At 35.5% G+C, this 21,622-nt stretch overlaps 1 protein-coding gene and 1 long non-coding RNA gene across 2 annotated transcripts; one reads left to right on the top strand and one right to left on the bottom strand.

Moving 5' to 3' along the window:
* Positions 1-833: 833 nt before the first annotated feature.
* On the bottom strand, positions 834-21,299 carry LOC117325772 (ribosome biogenesis protein BRX1 homolog). Its single transcript, XM_033882224.1, has 10 exons — positions 21,174-21,299; positions 10,219-10,330; positions 9,438-9,481; positions 9,062-9,132; positions 7,813-7,862; positions 5,018-5,091; positions 4,389-4,439; positions 2,797-2,932; positions 2,221-2,315; positions 834-2,108 (listed from the first exon to the last, which is right to left on the bottom strand). The coding sequence occupies exons 1-10, from the start codon at positions 21,291-21,293 to the stop codon at positions 1,923-1,925; spliced, it is 939 nt and encodes a 312-aa protein (XP_033738115.1). The 5' UTR covers positions 21,294-21,299; the 3' UTR covers positions 834-1,922.
* LOC117325775 lies at positions 15,762-17,914 on the top strand. The gene is made up of 2 exons (XR_004532376.1): positions 15,762-16,315; positions 17,739-17,914. It is a non-coding gene; the product is annotated as an uncharacterized LOC117325775 (long non-coding RNA).
* Positions 21,300-21,622: the final 323 nt, after the last annotated feature.

Raw genomic sequence — 21,622 nt, 5'->3', positions numbered from 1 at the left:
GGTTCCTTTGAGAGGGTCGGACAAAGTTTGCAAAAAGAAATTACCTTGTCCATATTCAAGGTTGCAAGGGTCAAATTTGTTAAAACCTTCACCTGACTTCTCATAAACCAAGAGGTCTATGAACATGGTACTTTGCTGGTAGGTTCCTGGGATAATGTGTGGGATTGAGTCCCACAAAATGTTCAAAGGGTAATTAACTTTGACTCGTATTCAAGATCACAGTTAAAATTTGTGAACAAAATCTTGAAATGACTAATAGTTGTAGTTGAGGTGAGGACATGAACAACATGATTTAAAATTCAAATTGGCAACCAGTAGATGAACCACCTTGAACATATGATAACCATTTTTCAGTTCATTTCTCATATAATTCTAATTTTTCTTGATTACATCATAACATTTTTTTTACCAGTAGAGAGATAAGAATTTGACCTTGCTTTGTTCGATACTTTTAATCTTTGTTCAGTTGTTGTCATCTAATCTAATTTTGTGATAACTTTCCCAAATACTAGTACCACATACATATTACTAGCAAAGAAATACATTTACATAGTATCAACATCTCTTCCTTAGGTCCACCTATCATCTTAACAAAACTAACAACTGATAGATGTTATTCTAAAGATCATATATCATTTGCTTTTTATTAGCCCACTATCATCAGATGGTGGGCTATTGAAATCGCCCTGCATTTGTAGTCCATCATCCATCTATCACTCTGGGACCTCTTGTTGAATTTCCAAAGCAACTTATACTGTATTACAAAAGCAGGGGACAGAAAGCAATTGGATATTCTATATCAAATATACAGGATGAAAACGTCACACTTCATACGCTATACAGAAATTTATATCATTTTTTATTAGGTAATACAATGTATCAACATATTCCTGTAAAACAATACATGTCATTTGATAAAGTCACGAATGCCAAAAACAGTTGCTTTCCAAGAAAGCTCAATCAAATGTTCATTGTCTCTGTAACTCTAAGCTCTTTCTAATGTTATTATTTATATCATACAGACCTAAAGTCTTTTAAGAAATATGCTGATGTTTAGATTTTGAAAACAAATTCATACAATAGAAACTAACACTATGAGCTTGGATCTACATTTCCTGTGTTGTATCCATGCAAATATACATGGACAATCTTTACATAATCTGAAAGAAAGTAGCACCCAATCATACAATATTTTCATCACAAAAATGGTAGTTCCTATCTTGCAGGAAAACTTCACAATGAAGAACTCTTGAAGTCTATCTTTGTGAAAAATATTGGCCCAGCAATAGAGCTCAGCCTTATTCCTCAAGTCAATAACAAAATATTTTGTTGATAAATCTGCAATACTGTAACTCGTCTCTCTGAGATATTATTCAACACTAAGGATGATTGTTTATTGATGTTAAATGTACGAAAGGTAATGTGAATCAGACACAACATTAAGAATGGACCTCCTAAGTTGTCCAACACATTGAAGGTGATAGCGATCTCTGAAGTCTTCCCTCCATCACATCAAAGGTGATACCGATATCTGGAGTTCTCCCTCCAATACATCGAAGGTGATACCAATATCTGGAGTTCTCCTTCCAACACATCGAAGGTGATACCAATATCTGGAGTTCTCCCTCCAATACATTGAAGGTGATACAGATATCTGGATTCCTCCCTCCAATACATCGAAGGTGATACAGATATCTGAAGTCTTCCCTCCAATACATCAAAGGTGATACCGATCTCTGGAGTCCTCCCTCCAATACATCGAAGGTGATACCAATATCTGGAGTCCTCCCTCCAACACATCAAAGATGATACTGATATCTGGAGTCCTCCCTCCAATACATCGAAGGTGATACTGATCTCCAAAATAAGTTGATCATATCACAAGGATATCATTTATGATATAGTCTGTATTTAAATTTTTACTATGAGTGTCTGTGGTAGGTGTTTTTTGCTTTGCCTGTAGCATCTTCTGGTCTGATTGTGAGGAAGACATCGTCTGTGGGATCACGTTTGTATGGCTCGTCTGGTTTCCTCTCCTCTAATGACTTCTTGGCCTGAACTCTAGATACATACTTATGGGCAAACTTTTTGTGCAATTCCCTCCGCAACTGAAATGTAGAAGTGACCAAGTTAAATTCCACACCATGATAAAGAAAAAAACATATTTTTTCTTAACAAGATTGTGCTTCAACACTGATAGATATAACAAACATATCTCACCTCATTGGGAGAACGGTATTTAGGATTTTCATACAGCGTAGGGCCACCAAAACTTCCTCCAAAAACTTTTATTGGATTCAACACAAACCTCGGACCTGTCAAAGGAGAAAACCATACACAGGAGTAAGTAAAACAGTAAACGTAAGATCAAGGATTTGGTCCCTGAATTTAACGACTGTATAAACTTGAATTGTTAGTTTGTACTTCCTTCTGTGGTTCGGAGCTTTCAAAATATATTGTGGGTATAAACTTATTCATAACTATCAAAGCGCCCACACATCTATTTATATAAAACAAACGGCCTGTCACGGCTATATCTATATCAGGATCAATCCTGATGATTTTCTACTGTTAAAAACTTAGAAACTGGTAGACTGGCTACAGAATATTTACTGAATATGTTCTAAACTTACAATAATTATCTTAAAAAAAAAATACCACAGTTATTAGATTATTGAAAAATAATTTCTATATAATTTGAAGATTAAATCTACTGTAATATCTTTATTAAGAAGTGTAACATGACAAAAATCCTAATTATAGGATTTATCAGGTGAAATGATAGCTGCTGCTCACCGATCTCTGCCAGGGAGCCATCCTCCTCCATTATCTGGTAGTTCCTGAACCAGATCCTATTGTCTACTATGGAAAAGGTGAACACATGATCAAAGAATGGCTGACTTTTTGGATGAAAGTTTGGTGTTCCAAAGGTCTGGAAGTAAACAATTTTATTTTGAATGTTAAGTTGGAATATCCTGAAATCAAATGTTCTATAAGTAATGCTTCATGTAATCTTGTGATAATTTTGTTTAGACATATCTTAAGTAACCTGCAAATAAACACAATGGCTATATGCCAACACCGTCCTACATCCTGATTTTGTACAGCAAGTTGTTAACTCAACTGTTTTTTTTAATTATATATCTTTTGGCTTAGGGGGCTTATTACTGAATGTAAGCCTACTTCAAAAGACTTTATAAGAAGGGAAGGGGCTTTATTCCAAAAGACTTTATAGGAAAGGGAGGGGTGTCATTACTGAATGTGAGCCTAACTCCAAAAGACTTTATAAGAAGGGAAGGGGCTTTATTCCAAAAGACTTGTTAGGAAAGGGAGGGGTGTCATTACTGAATGTGAGCCTAACTCCAAAAGACTTTATAGGAAAGGGAGGGGTGTCATTACTGAATGTGAGCCTAACTCCAAAAGACTTTATAGGAAAGGGAGGGGTGTCATTACTGAATGTGAGCCTAACTCCAAAAGACTTTATAGGAAAGGGAGGGGTCTTATTACTGAATGTGAGTCATGTATGAGTGTGGTTTGATTTTTGGTTTTGTATTGTTTAATGTCTTTTAAACAGTTATGATCATTTAAGGAAGCCTCCTCTGTGTGGAAGAGGGGCCACGATAACTCAGTCGGTTAGAGCGCCAGGCACGTAACCTCAGGTGAAGGTTTGAGGTGCCTGGTTCGACGCTACCTCCCCATTTCAGTCTGTTTTTCTCTGAAAGCTGAGAAACAGGCTGGTCTGTGCAGTCCTGGTTGTGTACTTGGGCAAGACATTTTACCCTGATTGCTCTGGATGGCATGCAACAGGCCTCCCATATGCTGTTCAGTGAGGTAGTCACCAACTACATTGTACTCCAAGGAGATCCCACCTCAAAATGACCCTGGCTGTTCGCAGGGCGATAAACCCTGCAAACAAACAAAATCCCCTATGTGCAAGATGCATGAGTGTAGTGTATATGAGTGATTTTGGAGGCTGCAGTATATTGTGTTTGTCTCCTTGTGAAAGCGTGAAACTGAAATTGAGTTTATAGTGCTACCACTGAAGCACAGGACACCCATCAGATCACCCCACACATTCAGATTATACTGACAACAGGCGACCCAGTAGTCACACTCCCAAAATGCTTAGCGTAAAGCGAGAGTAGCAACTGCCATTTTTACAGACTGGTATGTCTCGCTAGAATCCAAAGCCTTCCTTACAGGGACAAATGCACAGCTAAAGACCAAATGTCAAGGGAGATATTAGGAGGAAGAAAGTTAGTTGGAAAGAAGAGAAAAGATATGTGTAGGAAGGGCGAATGTTGGCAATACTTGACAAAGTTGTAGTCAATTACAGACAGACATGGTTAATTAAAAGTGTTACAAGGAGTGACGAGAATGGACTTTACCTGTGTGAAGAGTTCCTTTAACAGTGACCAGTGGGCTTCATTATCAAACATCTGCAAATGATAAAAACTAATTATCTGGAGGAAACAAAGTATGTTGTAGGTTTATTTTCACAGTACAGGTGTACATGTAATGCTGCTAAAACCTAAACATCGGCTGATTGGACAATTACTACTAATTACTGATTAGACAAGTTAACATAAGTTATATATAATTAAATACCATGAGCTTATGTGTTGAAACTGAACATACATCAACTTTGGAGTTTAAATTACAAAATGAAAGCTTTGCATCAATGAGATCACAACATTTAACTTATGAATTTTAACAGAATCAGAGGTAAATCAATTCAGAAGAGGAGCAAGTTTTTTATTGTTTTATTTGATTGCTTTTACTAAAGAGAGTTCTGTATACCAGTAAGTATCCTCCTGAAATACAGTAGATGAACTACTACACACAGCTGGAGATTTTTCTCGCCTTGTTTTACATCACGGGTAGTTTACTTGAGTTAATGTCAAAATAAAGCACACATTCTATTCTCACAGGGTTTTTTTTCAAATCCTATCACTGTTATAACAAATGTCTCATTATTATCTTAACTCTAAGACTTAATACTGAAATAACAGCTTACTGGGTCAAATGACAGCAATGGTCTGGATCCCTTCAGGCAGTTCCCAGTCATTTTCAGTTCCATCATGGTGTGTACTAGAAAAGGAGCAATTGTATAAAACATTCAGCATAACATATTTCTATGGTGTTTGGACATAGAAAATCAAAGAAGAGTTGTAATGAAGGGGCTTAACTCTGCACATAAGAGGCTGCACGAGCCTAATCTAGTAATCAACACATGTCAAGATGTAATATTCATATCAGCATGGCAAGGTCACTTTAAAGACAACTTTGAAGAAGTACATTAAACAAGAGCTGTTGGAGAACAGCATAGCTCGTCTCGCAAATGTTTGTCAATAAATAATTAAAATATATTAATTGGAATGGTTTCGCAAATTGCATTAATAATATTTATATTGTTTACTTGATCAGATTATGTTTTGTGAATTCATGTAATTTTCAAAACCATACCATTTTATATATATATAGATTATTTATTGACAAACATTCGGGAGACAAGCTATGCTTTTGTTAAATGAATATATTAAATACAAATGTAATTGCTTTTGGACATATTTCTTCAATTTTTTGACAAAATATTATCCTAATGAGAGTTGTCTCCCTTGAAAAATGTGGACCAGTATAAATTGTCTATTGTGAGCATTTCGACATTGTTTTATTTTCAGTTTCACCCCAAGAAGGGATAGTGTAATTCCATAGGGACTCTTTTACCTAATATCAGCACCCTAGTACATCATAAAGTGACGTGTTAATAGCTTTCAACATTTGCACAAAATTTTTTAAAATGTGTTTATTCCCCCAAAAAATCTTTCAGTTTAACTCCGGCAAGGAATAGTTTAACCCCCACAGGGAACCTAATACCATGTATTACTATGGCTTTCAACACTCACAACATAAACTTAACACAAAGTCCAAAGATTTAAAAGCAAAAACAAAAATCAGATTTAAAAAGAAAAAATCAATTTTTATTTTAAAGTTTTACTCCAGGAAGGGATTGTCTTACTCCATAGGGACTCTATTGCCAATTATCAGCACCCTAGTACAATTATAAAGTGATGTATTAATACCTTTCAACACTTCGCCAAAAACTTAACGCAGAAATATTCTAAGTCCAAAAATTTGAAAATTCTGGTTTTTTCCCCAAAAAAATCTTTCGGTTTTACTCTGGCAGGGGATAGTTTAACCCCAGAGGGACTCTATTGCCAATTATCAGCACCCTAGTACAATTATAAAGTGATGTATTAATACCTTTCAACACTTGCACCAAAAACTTAACGCAGAAATATTCTAAGTCCAAAAATTTGAAAATTCTGGTTTTTTCCCCAAAAAAATCTTTCGGTTTTACTCTGGCAGGGAATAGTTTAACCCCATAGGGATTCTACTGCCAATTATCAGCACCCTAGTACAATTATAAAGTGATGTATTAATACCTTTCAACACTTGCACCAAAAACTTAACGCAGAAATATTCTAAGTCCAAAAATTTGAAAATTCTGGTTTTTTCCCAAAAAAATCTTTCGGTTTTACTCTGGCAGGGGATAGTTTAACCCCATAGGGATTCTACTGCCAATTATCAGCACCCTAGTACAATTATAAAGTGATGTATTAATACCTTTCAACACTTGCACCAAAAACTTAACGCAGAAATATTCTAAGTCCAAAAATTTGAAAATTCTGGTTTTTTCCCCAAAAAAATCTTTCGGTTTTACTCTGGCAGGGGATAGTTTAACCCCATAGGGATTCTACTGCCAATTATCAGCACCCTAGTACAATTATAAAGTGATGTATTAATACCTTTCAACACTTGCACCAAAAACTTAACGCAGAAATATTCTAAGTCCAAAAATTTGAAAATTCTGGTTTTTTCCCCAAAAAAATCTTTCGGTTTTACTCTGGCAGGGGATAGTTTAACCCCATAGGGATTCTACTGCCAATTATCAGCACCCTAGTACAATTATAAAGTGATGTATTAATACCTTTCAACACTTGCACCAAAATCTTAACGCAGAAATATTCAAAGTACAAAAATTTGAAAATTCTGGTTTTTTCCCCAAAAAAATCTTTCGGTTTTACTCTGGCAGGGGATAGTTTAACCCCATAGGGACTCTATTGCCAATTATCAGCACCCTAGTACAATTATAAAGTGATGTATTAATACCTTTCAACACTTGCACCAAAAACTGAACGCAAAAATTTTCAAAAATCTGTTTTTTCCAAAAAATCTTTTAGTTTAACTCCGGCAGGGGATAGTTTGACCCCCACAGGGACCATATTACCATAAATTACTTTGCCTTTCAACACTTGCACCAAAAATTTAACATTTGGAAAACCAACGCCGACGCCGGAGTGACGACATAAGCTCTCACTCTTCTTCGAAGAGACGAGCTAAAAACACCTTCACAATGACATCCATCATATGACCATGATGACAGACATCATAACATAACCTTAGGGATAAAATTGAATTACAATCTTCACACCACAGCAAAATATTTCAGAAATATAAATATAAGGAATGAACTTCCTTCATAATAATGCATTAGATTAAAGAGTCTTTACACCTGGTGAATCTTTAATAGTCTGCAGTGGGCCTCATATTTTTATGTAACACTCTGGCATACAAAGATGTATTCATAAGTTCATGAAGTTCCATGTCCACTGGTCATAAATTGTAAGATTAGTGGTATGGACAAGTACGTAGCTGCATGGCCAGAACTGATAACTAGGGGGTTAAAGGCAGTCTCTCTTCAAACAAAGCCTTTACCGTGTATTAACAAGATATTCTATACATACTGACCATTTTCTACTAGAAACTTTGCTGATGGGCCTTCTGGACAATTCGACACCCTGAAAATAAAAAAAAACTATACTAGCTTTTTGGGATATAATAGAACTACATTGTATCTACAACAAGTATAAAATATATATTCATGCAATGTATTCAAGATATGTGTAACGCAGTTGCGTTCCGCTCGTTTATTTTTGGACTCATTCCGGAAAATTGTAACATCCGGTTACGTAAGATACCCGTGCTGCTGTGGGGTCAATCACTTTTCGTCCGGGTGTCAGCAGGGTAAGTGGTGTTTACTTTTAATCTGTGAAATTAATTAGATAACCGTCGCCCATCCTTTCCTAAATTCCATATTAATTTGTCTGCTGGATATTATTTGCCACTAGCGTACATGTATTTTTTTATTTTCACGTGTAGTATTTTGATGTATTTTCGATGTATAGAACTTTGTTTAATTTGAGTCTCGTGTGCCGGTGTCATGTCGGAAGTCAGGTTGTTGCTTGAAGGAGTTATTCCATTTTGAGAGCACTCGCGGAGTGGCTAGTGAATATTTCCGCCTCTCTGGCTGTTTCTATACCGGTTAAGCGAGGGATGGTTGTTGGTAACCTCGTAAGTAGATATGGGAGAAAAGACGGGTGGTTAGCAAATGTTGTATTCTGACCGGACATGCCACGTGCTTGAGACTCGGGGTAAACTACATTTATTTCATTTATATGGTTAGTTGTGATTAAACGATGGTTGGCAAATGTTTTAGGCTAGACGTATATAATTGTGAATTCCTCACTGTGCCTCTCGGGTATTATTTTGGTACTTTGTTATTTTTACACATGTTAATAAATTGTTGAACTTTATATGACGAGTCTATTTTCTTTCTCACCAGTTTACTAAATATTGTCTATTACTTGAAAATTCATTTGTATTTGGAATCTGCAAGCGAAAGCGGCAGTCGAACCCTGGGCAAAAACTTGGTAGCAGTCCGACACACGTGGCACCCCTGCGGTACACGTGCTGCGCGTTACATATGGAATAATCTTTAAGAACAAGTAACATCAGAGTCAACCTACCAAAATCTTATTGTGGAATCCAAATCTTAAATTCAAATCTGCAAATTCGAAGGACATACACATGCAAAGCCCGGATTCAAGCTTCGATGTATTTTATTTGATAACTAAAATGTAATCTCAAATCATTTGAATGTTTTTATATTATTTCCATGGCAAACAATACTGATGTTTTCATATAGGAGAATACATACCACATATACAGATCTTTTTTCTTTTTAGCTTCAAAGAAAACACATTTGCTGCAATTCTTCATTTCACAAATCTAAAATTCAAAAGAGTACCATATTTCAAAGTCATGCACTTGATTGAAGAAACTTGATGTCACAACAAAATTACATGTCATTTAGTGCTGATAAGACTTTTAACCTTTCAAAACAAAATTTGTAAAGTACTGTTGAAGTCGCTTCACATGTTATTCATCATATAATCCATAGATATGATGATTTTATTTTTACTAACAATAAATTGTTTAAATCTACAATGTACATGTAAATCCAAATTCATCATTTTAGTAAATTGAGAAACTATATTATTGGACAAATTCTTCATTACCAAATCATTTCTTACCTCGTTGATTACAAACAACTGATCTTTTCTGTCCATTTTAGACTCTGAAACAGGATTAAGAATACAATATTAAATTATTAATATTTCCAAAATAAAACCAGTCATCGCTTGTCTATGTCACATAGCTTCTCAATTTAGACCTAAAAACTTCTAAAAATGTCATGGGAGAGAAACTGCACACAAAATATAACAAGAATATAAACAGTGGAGCAAGATATTCCAATTATATAGTAGTGAGTACTGTTTATGACTGCATCCATTATCCTATTACAAATTGATATATACCAGGTATGTTTCTTTGTACATGTTTGTGCTGGAAAAATATCTGTATAAGCAGAGGCACTAATCCACATTTTTACCATCACACAGACCAAATCTGCATTTTCAAAGTGAGACAAAATTTTCAAAATTTAAATATGAACTGTACAATAATGTTAGGTAAGTTCCATCTACGCCAAAAACTGTAACAAACAACCCCCGGATTATATAGTCAGTAGCTTAGTAGCCATAAGTCATAAATGACAAATATCAAATTTAAATGTGAAGCTGTATAATAATGTCAAATAGATTCCATCTAACCTACAGACTGTTACAAACAACCCCCGGATTATATAGTCAGTAGCTTATAATTAGTAGCCATTAGTCATAAATGACAAATGCCAATGGCAACGTGACTATGAAATTATTACTAATCTACCACAATAAAATGTAACATAATCATATAAATCAACAATGTTTTCGATATTTTAATATTTTCTGTAATGAAATGAAATACATGTACCTTGTTTGCTGTGGGCCATTAATGTTCGTAAATCATTCATCAAGTACCGAGTTCTGTGGGATATTCCCCGGGAACTAAACACTAAAACTCGCTCCCTGTTCGTCCACTTCGGCTAAAACAGAAATTGATTTACATATACTTATTACCAGTATACATAAGTCATAATAGGAGAAAATTTGTACTAAAGGACAATATTTTATATGCAATTTTGTATTTACTGTTTTGACCAATAGATCTCATGAAGTCTTAATTATATATAACAAGAGGCCCATGGGCCTTAACGGTCACATGAGTTTTGAAATATTTCTGTAAATTTGACCTTTTTTGACCCTACCCACCAGCCACGTGGGGCCAATAATTGCATACCAGCAAACTGCCTTCCAAAACTGCTAATTCCAAAAGAAATGTCGAAAATGTGATTTCCTTATACATATATGTATAAACAACAGTAAAGGGTACCTCTTCCAAAGGGGCAAACATGAGACCCCAGGGCCATGAAATTCACAATTTTGGTAAAGCACCTTAAGACCCTTCCACCTATGAAAAGTATTTGATTCTACCTTATTTGGGTCTTGAGAAGATATTTTTTGAAATTTCAGCTAATTTAACCGTTTTTGGCCCCACCCATCAGCCCCTGAGGGTCAGTCAGGGCCAACATGTACATACCATCCAACAGTCATCCCATGCTGATAATGTTAATCAAGTTAAAATGAATTCCAATAGAAATGAACCAAATGACAGTCTAAAATGTGATTTTCCAATATAAACTATAGTAAAGTTTGCCCCCTCTCCAGGGGCAAACGTGAGACCCTAGGGTCATGAAATTAACAATTTTGGTAAAGCACCTAAGACCTTTCTATCTGTGAAGAGTATTTGATTCTACCCCATCCCTCAAGCCCCTGGGGGGTGGGGACCTTATAATTCAAAATTTTGGTTGACATTTGGCCATGGAAGCTTCCTGGCAAATTTCATTGAATTTGGTTGAGCTTTGTCTCAGGTGACCTAAAAATATTATATTTATACTTTATTGACAAGAAAAGTTTTAAATTTGGCTTTTGTCAGATCTTGAATGTAATGATGGTCCATCAGTAGACCAAAACAAAACTTATTAGAGAAGTTCTAACAAATGTGTCTCAATAAAATGTTCCGTTTAGGACTTCTTGGGGATTTGTTACAAAGCCACTCCTCTTGGGATTTGAGATGTAGTATGCATACAATATTAGTTTTATCATAACTCTGTCAGAGCATAACAACTAACATGTACACACTATCACAGTGGTCATTTGAAGACAGCCTGTCTATAAATGTAGCATGTACACTCACAAACACCACGACACTGACTACCAACAGCCTGATGTCACACTGCTGCTGTCATTGATGTCACAGATTTCACAACACTAGCCCAATGTACAAAGCCATTCAGACTGCTGACTATACAGCAAACTGTCCGACTTTCTATCACCAATGTGATAATAGTTGTACCTGTGTATAAATCACACTGCGCTAATGTTCATAATGTTCCAGGGCTGCACTGTATACATATCTAATTTAGCTTTTTGGGGTCTGCTACTTTCACTTTCAGTTTCTCACTAAAGATGTTTATTTTCACTTCCTGTTATAGTTCTGGTGAAGACCTAGTATAAACTTTGGTCTGCTGCCATGCACAGGTGATACCAGGTAAGACAAAGTCCTGTCTCTATACAGTATTCTGGAGAAGTGATGACAAGATTTTGCTGTAACGGTGATCAGTGGATTTTCTTGTATGTAGCACAGGTCAGAATTTCAGTTAAATTACTTGTAGATTATACACAACTCTTCAATGAATAAGTCCTGTCTTGATATGGTTTTTAAGATGTTAGTTGACTTAAATGTCACGTGAACAGCTAATTTTGTCTGAATGTTGCACCGGCCAGATTTTTAGCTAGAATTAACTAGTGATGTTCCGATTAATCAAGTTCGTCGAGTATCACTTGTTTGAGACATTTGATCAATTAATCGAGTAAGAAATCTGTAATCGAGTTTCGTCGGAAGTGCCCTACATCATGTTTTATGATAATACATTAGCCGGGTTGCAGATAAACATACGCAAATTAAGCTTGATAGTGTCTACAACACAGTCGCTTGCGGGAAATGGTTATGCTTAATGTATCATACAAAATCAAGCGTCGCAATAACTGGTACAGTGTTGTAATACTAGGAGGAATGTAAACATACCAATGACTAAAATTTCGTTTGTAAGATCATAAGTGACTAGCCATGGAAACAATGTTAACGTATACGATCTTCCCGGTAAACGGGCAGGGTCTGTTGTATGGAAACATTTTGTTTTTTAATGAAAATCAGAAGCAGAAGTAGAGATACTTTAAATATGACGAAAACTATTTGTAAAATGTGCAGAAAGTTGTATTCTTTCAATGGTAAGTCACAGTTCTACTTTCGTGTTCAAAGTATAAGCTTATATAATAGACTAGCGATAACGGATGGATTAAAGCATTTAACTGCCCGTGCCAAAATTTCCAGTTAGCTTAATACTCCAATGAACAATCCTTTTGTTGTTTTTTTTCTGTGCTGAATTATTAAAAAAAAAACTTGACAATGTTGGTTCATTTTTTCTGTGTAAATAAACACACAGGAAGATGGTATACATGTAGGTTTAACAGTTTATTAGTTACTGAAATTGTTGTTGAAAGCATTTCACAAAATATTGAGACATGAATACAAAAAATACATTTGGAAATTAATCGATTTTAATCGATCATCGATTGGTTACACACAAGTGATGATCGATCAGAAAATTTCAACCGATTCCCAAAACTAGTACATAGTGATACAGTCGCCTTGCTTCTAGTGTCAGTAATGGGGGGAATTTCCCTTTAGCTCAGTCGGTAGTTAGCTCAGTCAGTAGAGCGGTGGACCAGTAAGCAGAGGGTCACGGGTTCGATCGCCTGTGGAGGCATACTATATTCGCTTCCTGTTATATTAATCATGGTAATCTTGTATCGTTTGCACTTTTACATTGTGACGTAGCATATGAAATGTGTCAGCAGAATACTGATGTCATTTTTATGCAGTGCACGTCATCACGGATATGATATGTGCGATCATCTGGAATCCGACAATGCAAAGTGAAGACAATGTAAATCACATCAGGATAAACAATAAGAATTTCTGCCGAAAACGTATATATGCAATACATAGTTTAAGTTACAAGGTGTATATATGTTGTTGGGGTTTTTTGGAAAAAAGGGTATAATTTACAGTCTCAATGTATTTGAATGAGGACCTATCTATTGGCCTAATTTGTAGCACATTTTGCAGACACGCTGTGTAACACCCCCCACCCCCCATGAAAAAAAAAAATCTGAAATTATGGTCTCGACACTGTGATAGGTCCAAATATACATATAGGTCTACATGTTCATAGAATGCAATTCTCAGGTCCCTGTGTTTCCTTCTAGATTAACGGTGAGTGAGTTAGATGATATTATAGCTGCGCTCTTCTAAGGCTTTGCCTTAATTCATATTATTAAGAGCGAAGCTCATCGCGCCCAAAGGGCACGAGAGCGAAGCTCTCTTTAAGATAACACATGTATAAGCTATATTTCCAATCAATTATATATACCCCTTCAACTTTGAAATCGTGTCCCGCGGCAAAACTCGTTACCTACACGACGAGATCTGAATGATTTCTCTCTCGTCGAAACAAATAACTGAAAGTTAATTCAAATTACTTAATTCTTGAAATATCATTTAAAAGTTACCATTTCCATTTTCTTTTGAATGACGAGGTAAATGTATTAGGCTTGAAATATTTCGTTGGTTACCTAAATCGGAACCCTCCCAGTTTCCGGTGCTGATCAAATTTGAAGCGAGAGAAGAATAAGAGGTTATTTTGCTGCATATGTGCATTATAAAGAACAGTTTTTAATTGTATTATCATTAGATAACAGCATTGTAAACACAACTTTCCAGGTTATAACCGAAAACCCTGAAATACTACTGAGTTTAACACCCCATTCTGAATGGTGCTGTATTGTCGTCAAGCGTGACATCATAAGAATTCAACGTCAAAGATTATGCCACTGATTCCCGCGCTTTCTCAGCGCATAAATTTCAAGAGTTTTTCGTCGTCCAGATTTCTGTGAAATATGTGATATTTTACGGGAAACAAATAACTTCTCTATTTTCAAAGTGGGTTATAGACTATATTAACTGCAAACTTGTATTATATTAATAAAATTTCATAATTTGTCCAATATGCACTCACTTCAGATTAAAAACCTGGATGTTTATAATATATCTCAAATAATAGTCTAAGTGAGTGATTTTGCTTCTTGTTACTTCAACTACAGACTTAAGATATACATACTAATATATGTCCATGCTTTAATAAAAACAAAACCAAAACCGTACACATGCATAAAATAAAAGATATTATAGATATACATTGCAAGTTTTAATTGTAACTAGTTTATATAGTGATAGGATGATTGCCTTCTAGCTTCCTTTAGCTCAGTCTGTTAAGCGGCTGTCCAGTAAAGCCGGGGGTCGCGGGCTCGATCCCGGCGGAGGCACACTGTTACATCGGTTGACCACTCCAAGTGCAAGCTATATAGGGAAATGAGAGGCTTCGTTGGGGATAAAACCTGGGTTACTGTGTGTTCGGGGCAAACACGTTTGAAAAGTGAGGAATAGTGAGGCAGGTTTTAATTGCAAATAGTGTACATAGTGATTTCAGGTGGGGGAACTTCCATTAAGCTCAGTTGGTAGAGCGACGGACCCGTAAGCAGAGGGTCGCGGGTTCAACCCCTTGTGGAGGCACTACATTCGCTTTCCTGTTATATATATCATGAAAATATTGTATCGTCTGCCCAATATGGTACTCCAACAATGTTAGAGGTTTTACACGGTGAGATACTTTTGACAGGCGCCGTGTCGCAGTCGGCAAAATAATATCCGATAGAAAGAGAGCCGACCAGCGGCCTCTTATGTTATAGGAGTACCCAATATGGCAGTAGAATACTGATGCCATTATTAAGTGCACATGTCATCACGGATATGAAATGTACGATCATTTGGAAATCGACAATGCAAAGTGAAGACAATGAAAGTCACATCAGGACAACAATAAGAATTTCAGCTGATACATGTATAGATGCAATACATAGTTTATGTTACAATGTGTTTACATGTTAAGATTTAGATTTTTTTTAAAAGGGGGGGTATACCTATTATATTTTGGCCTAGCTAGTTTGTAGCATATTTTGTGTGTCATTCTTTTAAATTAACACCCCCCCCCCCCCCATCCCAAAAAAAGTCTAAAAATCTGAAAATGTGGTAGTATATACACACTGCAATAGGTCCAAATATACATGTACATGTTCATAAACTGTAATGATTACTGTGGCTATTTTTAGTAACAAAGCTGTCCTCAACAGGTAAAATGGTCATTGAGCCATTTGATTAGCTACGCATGTCCAGAGGTTTGCCTTCATTTATAAGAGCGAAGCTCTTCGGGCAGCAAAGCTGCCCGAGCGAAGCTCTTTACCGTTAACGTGCACGTATGTACAGTATTCTAGTCCAGCTTCGCATAACGTCGTACGGGATGGTACAGCCTGAAAATTTTCTGCCGGAAGAGAGCGTGTGCAACCCGCTCCAGTTGTCTGCAGAAACTGTATAAAAAGTCGAACGTTACGTAAATCCAGTTGGTGTGTTCATAATTTTGACTAATTATTTTTGTAAAAAATATCTCTTATAGTGTGCGAATAAAATGTAACTCGAGTTATGGTTTCGAGTACAGAACTGGGAACATTCGGCATATTTCCGATGATTGCCGAAAATGTACCGAGATGTTGCACCCTCCATGTCGTTCCTAGGCAACGTGGTTGCTATATAAATCTAGCCAATCAGATCGCGAGGTCGATTGTCCGCCATTACCTCCGTCAATTTGTCGGACCTCAGTTGAACACCGCGAGAATACATATGTAAACAGAAAATGGTAAAAACGTGCTCGTGGGGAACTGGCAACAGTTACGGCCGATACCCTGATAGATTGGAGGGCGGTGTTGTATATTCTACAATTCATGGAACCTAAAACGTAAGTAAAAGCGATATAAAAATGAGCTGGAGGTGGGTGAAGGCGTACAAAACCATGTCAAAACGAAAGTAGAAGCTACAAGGTAATATCACCGCTGTGTACTGTACAGCAAGACTAGTGTAACGAAGTACATGTATGTGTAGTACATGTATTTACTGCGAAAGTTTGGAATCTTGTCTTCGTGTATTTAGTCATCAACAGTGTACTTTCACTTTCTCGTGGCAAGGTTTGCCTAACGTTATACTGCAGTCTGATATGTATGTCTGGTGTAGTGTACATGTTAGGGCCAGAGGAAACTCGGGCTATCTGATACCATTTGAAACACACTCATCATGTATGCATGCTTTTATTACTGTTACCTTATACCACAGGGGCATGTCTAGCCTTATTTTTAAAAAAATAGCCAGATATACCCATATAAAGACTTTATATATAAGTATTTCTGGCTATTTTTAAAATATATAACGAGACATGTCCATGTGGTTATATCAAATGCATTAGCTATTAATTTTCAATGGTGCCCAATACCAGTTTTAATTAAAAAATGATAATCTCTCAAATCTTACTGTATTTCTAATTCTACTATAGAACACAGTATATACATAACTTAAAAGTTGGTAGAGACATTAAGTTTACATTGTAGTTACCAGCTATGTTACTGTTACCAACAATATCAATGTTGCAAAATTACATCTGATTCACACTTAACCTTATTTTCCCCTCACAGATTACTAAATGTACTGCCACATGAAATGTGTATATTACTGGAATGCCTCCATTTGGCACTAATATTTGGGATATCTAATGATAATGTGATATTTTTTAATGAAACACTTTCCTGTTGATTATCATATTGGCATTGAGTGAAAATGAAAATATTCTATAACTAAATATTTAATAAACCACATTTTAATCTATAAACCAGTCAAACATAATGATGTGACAGCTTGACTAATTGTATGCATTTGATTTTCGTTCCTCTATAATAAACATCGGTAACTAAAATATAATACAAGTGAAATTTTGAAACTGTCTATTCTAATCCCTGAGTGTTATTTATCCATGACTTTATCCACCATCAGTAAACATATCTTATCCGACCCCACCCCCTGAGTATTCTAACATCCATGACCTTGCCTGATATGAATCCTGAGCTTTCTAATTTACCAATTAAAATACATGTAAAATGTATGTACATAGGTTTTCTATTTTCTTGTCTATAAAGTAAACAGCAAGCATGTCAAAAGACTTAATGTATAGGGTGGGAATAGCACATACATAGAATATATACATCCTATTTGTTGAGATAGTGTAAAGCATACTCCGGACATGTAGAAAAAATGAAAGCTTTAGCTTAGAGTGTTGTCATTAAATGAAAAATATGAAAAAAAAAAACCATTTGTAACTATTGTATTTTTTTCAGATACAGCTTTGGAAGTTGTGTCAGCAGCAGCTGAAATAAAGAGGCTAAAACAACAACTACATAGATATGAGCTGCTGAATTTGCACCATGAACAACAAAATACTACATCTTTCTCAAGTGTTATATTGATAGTGATATTAATCAGAAATAAAATCGATTGACATCCTGAATTGTAACTGTTGTCTAGATTTTTTATCCATCCTGGATCCACTTCTGGTTATAACTAGACATAACATTGTCAGACCTGTATTGTACTGTACTGCACTTTATAGTTTTGATTACTATACAGCTTTGGGTATTACATATTTGAAATTACTCATTTAAGCTCACTGATTATTCTACTTTGTATCAAGGCTAATAAGGGGAAATAATCAAAGACAATTAACAGTCCAGTGTCTTGGTTATAGCTCTGTCTACATTGGAACATAACAATTGTTCCTCTAATCAACCACAGGGACATGTCTTGTCTTATATTAAAAAAATAGCTAGAAATACCTATATAAATTAACATATAGCTATTTCTGGCTACAAAATGTATCTATTTTTAAATAGAAGACTAGACATGCCCCTGTGAATCAAGTTTACATGTTCACCATTGGTGTTGAAGTGATGCAATTTTATGTTTATCATTACATGATCATTACATGGTGATTTTTCTCAAAGACTGAGAAAGTACATCTGTACAGATATGTATAAAAACTGGATTTTCTGGGAAGATTTAAAAAAAAAAATTAAAATTGGTTCAAAACACATCAATTTCTAATTCCACATACAGGACGCATAAATTGTACACTATTCAATAATGGTTGGGCTACACTTTCTGAAGTGAAAGCAGCAGCAATTCATTTGGACATTCACATAAAAGTATGGTTGAAAGGAAGCAATGGAAATAATTGGCATGTATTCAATGTCATGCTTTGATCCTTCAACTACATGGGGCCATATACCTACAGTTGAACTGCTGTTTAGAAAACTCTCATTTTTGGTATATACAGAGATAAATGTCTGGTATATAAACACATAATATGCAATAAATCATTCATATGTCTCTGGTAATGATCACACATGTCTCTGGTAATGATCACACATGTCTCTGGTAATGATCACACATGTCTCTGGTAATGATTACACATGTCTCTGGTAAAGATCACACATGTCTCTGGTAATGATCACACATGTCTCTGGTAATGATCACACATACTGTACTATGCAAAACCAAGGGCGACAACAATTCCAAATGGTCAACCCCAAACAGAAAATTAAAAAAAATGTTGGGTTTTGAAAGTCAGCACAAAGCAATGGAGATAACCAATTCACAAACATTCCTGCAAATTCATAAAATCCTTTGCATGTTGATATTGACCATAGATCTACATACTACAAAGCATTTCACAAGTTTCTGAGAAATAGCATCTTCAGAAAAGTCATTCTGGTTTCCGGTTATTATTACTTTCTCGTTATTAAGAGCACAGCTCATCGCACCCAAAGGGCGCGAGAGCGAAGCTCTCTTTAATACAACACGTGTATAAGCTATATTTCCAATCAATTCTATATACCCCTTTAACTTTGAAATCGTGTCCCGCGGGAAAAGTCGCGCGCCTCCAGTAGAGGCAGCCATGTTTGAAATCTCATTCCCTACACGACGAGATCTGACTAATTTCTCTCTCGTCGAAAAAAATAACTGAAAGTTAGTTCAAATTACTTAATTCTTGAAATATCTACACAACCAATGTCAAAGGTCTGATTCATTTAAAAATTACCAATGTATTTTGCGAATTTGATTGGCTTGAGATGTTGGTTACCTAAATCGGAACCCTCCCTGTTTCGGTGCTGATCAAATTGGATGCGAGAGTAGAATAAGAAGTTATTTTGCTGCATATGTGCGTTACATATAAAAGTTTTTAATTGCATTATCTTTAGATAACAGCATTGTTAGCACAACTTTCCATGTTACAACCGAAAACCCTGAAATATTTCTGACTTGAACACCCCATTCAGAATGGTACTGTATTGTCGTCAAACGTGACGTCATGAAAATTCAACGTCAAAGATTTTGCCACTGATTCCCGCGCTTTCTCAGCGCATATATTTTAAGAGTTTCGTCTTCCAGATGTCTGACATATGTGATAATTTAAGGCAAACAATTCAATATCTTCTGTATTTTTTAAGTGGACATAGACTGTATTAACTGCAGTAACTGTTCCATTTTACTTATCCTAAAAAAAAAATCAAAACTTGTATTTTATTAATAAAACTTCATAATTTAAAAAAAAGCTTACTGTGTCGACCTTTTTACACCCTGACCTTAAATTACTAGAAACGTTATATATGTATTATGATTAACAAGGTATCGCCCAGTGAAAAATAAAGTACAAGTTATCATTGTGCAGTGTGTATAAACACATCTTTGAATGAGGAAATTCCATTATGTTTGTATTAGTCTAACTTTCCAAAATCTATATGATGTTCTATTACAAACTTCCACGTTATAGTTCTCACTGTCTTAGCATACATTGAGGACGTTAAGTATACCAAAATTCCCAGGAGAATACAGACTTAGTAATTTGTTTCTTTGTGTGGAAAATGAAGCCTTTTTTCACAACTTGTCCAGTAAGCACTCACTTCAGATTAAAAACCTCAATGCATGTTGATAACATATCTCAAATAATAGTCTAAGTGAGTGATTTTGCTTCTTGTTACTTCTACCACGGACTTAGATATACATACTAACATATGTCCGTGCTTCAAAAACAAAACAAAAACAAAACCCAAACCCATAACATATAAAATGCAAGTTTTAATTGTAAATAGTTTATATATTGATACGATTGCCTTCTAGCCCTTTTGCTCAGTCTGTAAAGCGGCTGACCAGCAAAACCGGGGGTCGCGGGTTCGATCCCGGTGGAAACACACTAGAACTCTACTTGCTTTTCTGTTACTGAAGCTATAGGAAAATGAGAGGCTTCGTTGGGGATAAAACCTCGGTTAATGTGTGTTCGGGGCAGGTTTTAATTGTAAATTAGTGAACATAGCAATACGATATATTTTTGTTGTTGTTTATTTATTTATTTATCTTTTTTTTTTTTAAATCGGGGATGTATAATTAACAGTCTATATGTATTGGTTTAGGACCTAATATTGGCCTAGCTTGTACATAGCATACTTTGCAGACGCGTTGTGTTATTACATGTATTTTAAATAGATTAACCCCCCACCCCTGAAAAATGTGGTACATGTTCTTAGGCTGTTATTCTCAGGTCCCCGTGTTTCCTTCTTGATTAACGATAAGTCAGGTGATTATAGCTGCGCTCTTCTAAGGCTTTGCCTTCATTCATATTAAACGGCGAAACGTTTATCACTATATTTTTATGTTATACATTGGCATACTAGCTAGCTTCGCTCTTTTCAGGCATTGCCTGTTTCATATTAAATTACCTGTTTCTTGGGTGGCTCATCTGAGGATATCACAGGTGGAAGCACAACCGTGTCTTCGACAGCTTTACTTTTAACATTACCCACGTGTGAAGACTCGCGAACACGTTTTCTCTTCGCCATCTTTGTTTTGCGATATGATTAACCGCGGAGCTAATATTGAGATACATTTTATGAAATTGATTGAATATTTTATATTACACAAAATATATCACAATTCCTTTGTTTATAAATTTTCAAAGGTATACACACAAAAATAGTGATATTTTTGCTTTGATACATTTTTGGGGGAAATAGCTGTGATGTACTAGCGCTTATTTATATTTTTCTGAAGTTATAAAATATACATCCATTGAAGATAACAGAATTCACGTAGAAAACATCAAAGTAATAATTACCTAAGTTAAATTTATGTATTTTGATATATATAGATACTAATACTTTTATAACAA

This window comes from Pecten maximus, chromosome 4 (assembly GCF_902652985.1).
Source record: "Pecten maximus chromosome 4, xPecMax1.1, whole genome shotgun sequence".
In the NCBI taxonomy this organism is placed as follows: Eukaryota; Metazoa; Mollusca; class Bivalvia; order Pectinida; family Pectinidae; genus Pecten; species Pecten maximus.
This window is presented reverse-complemented; position numbering and strand designations above follow the sequence as displayed.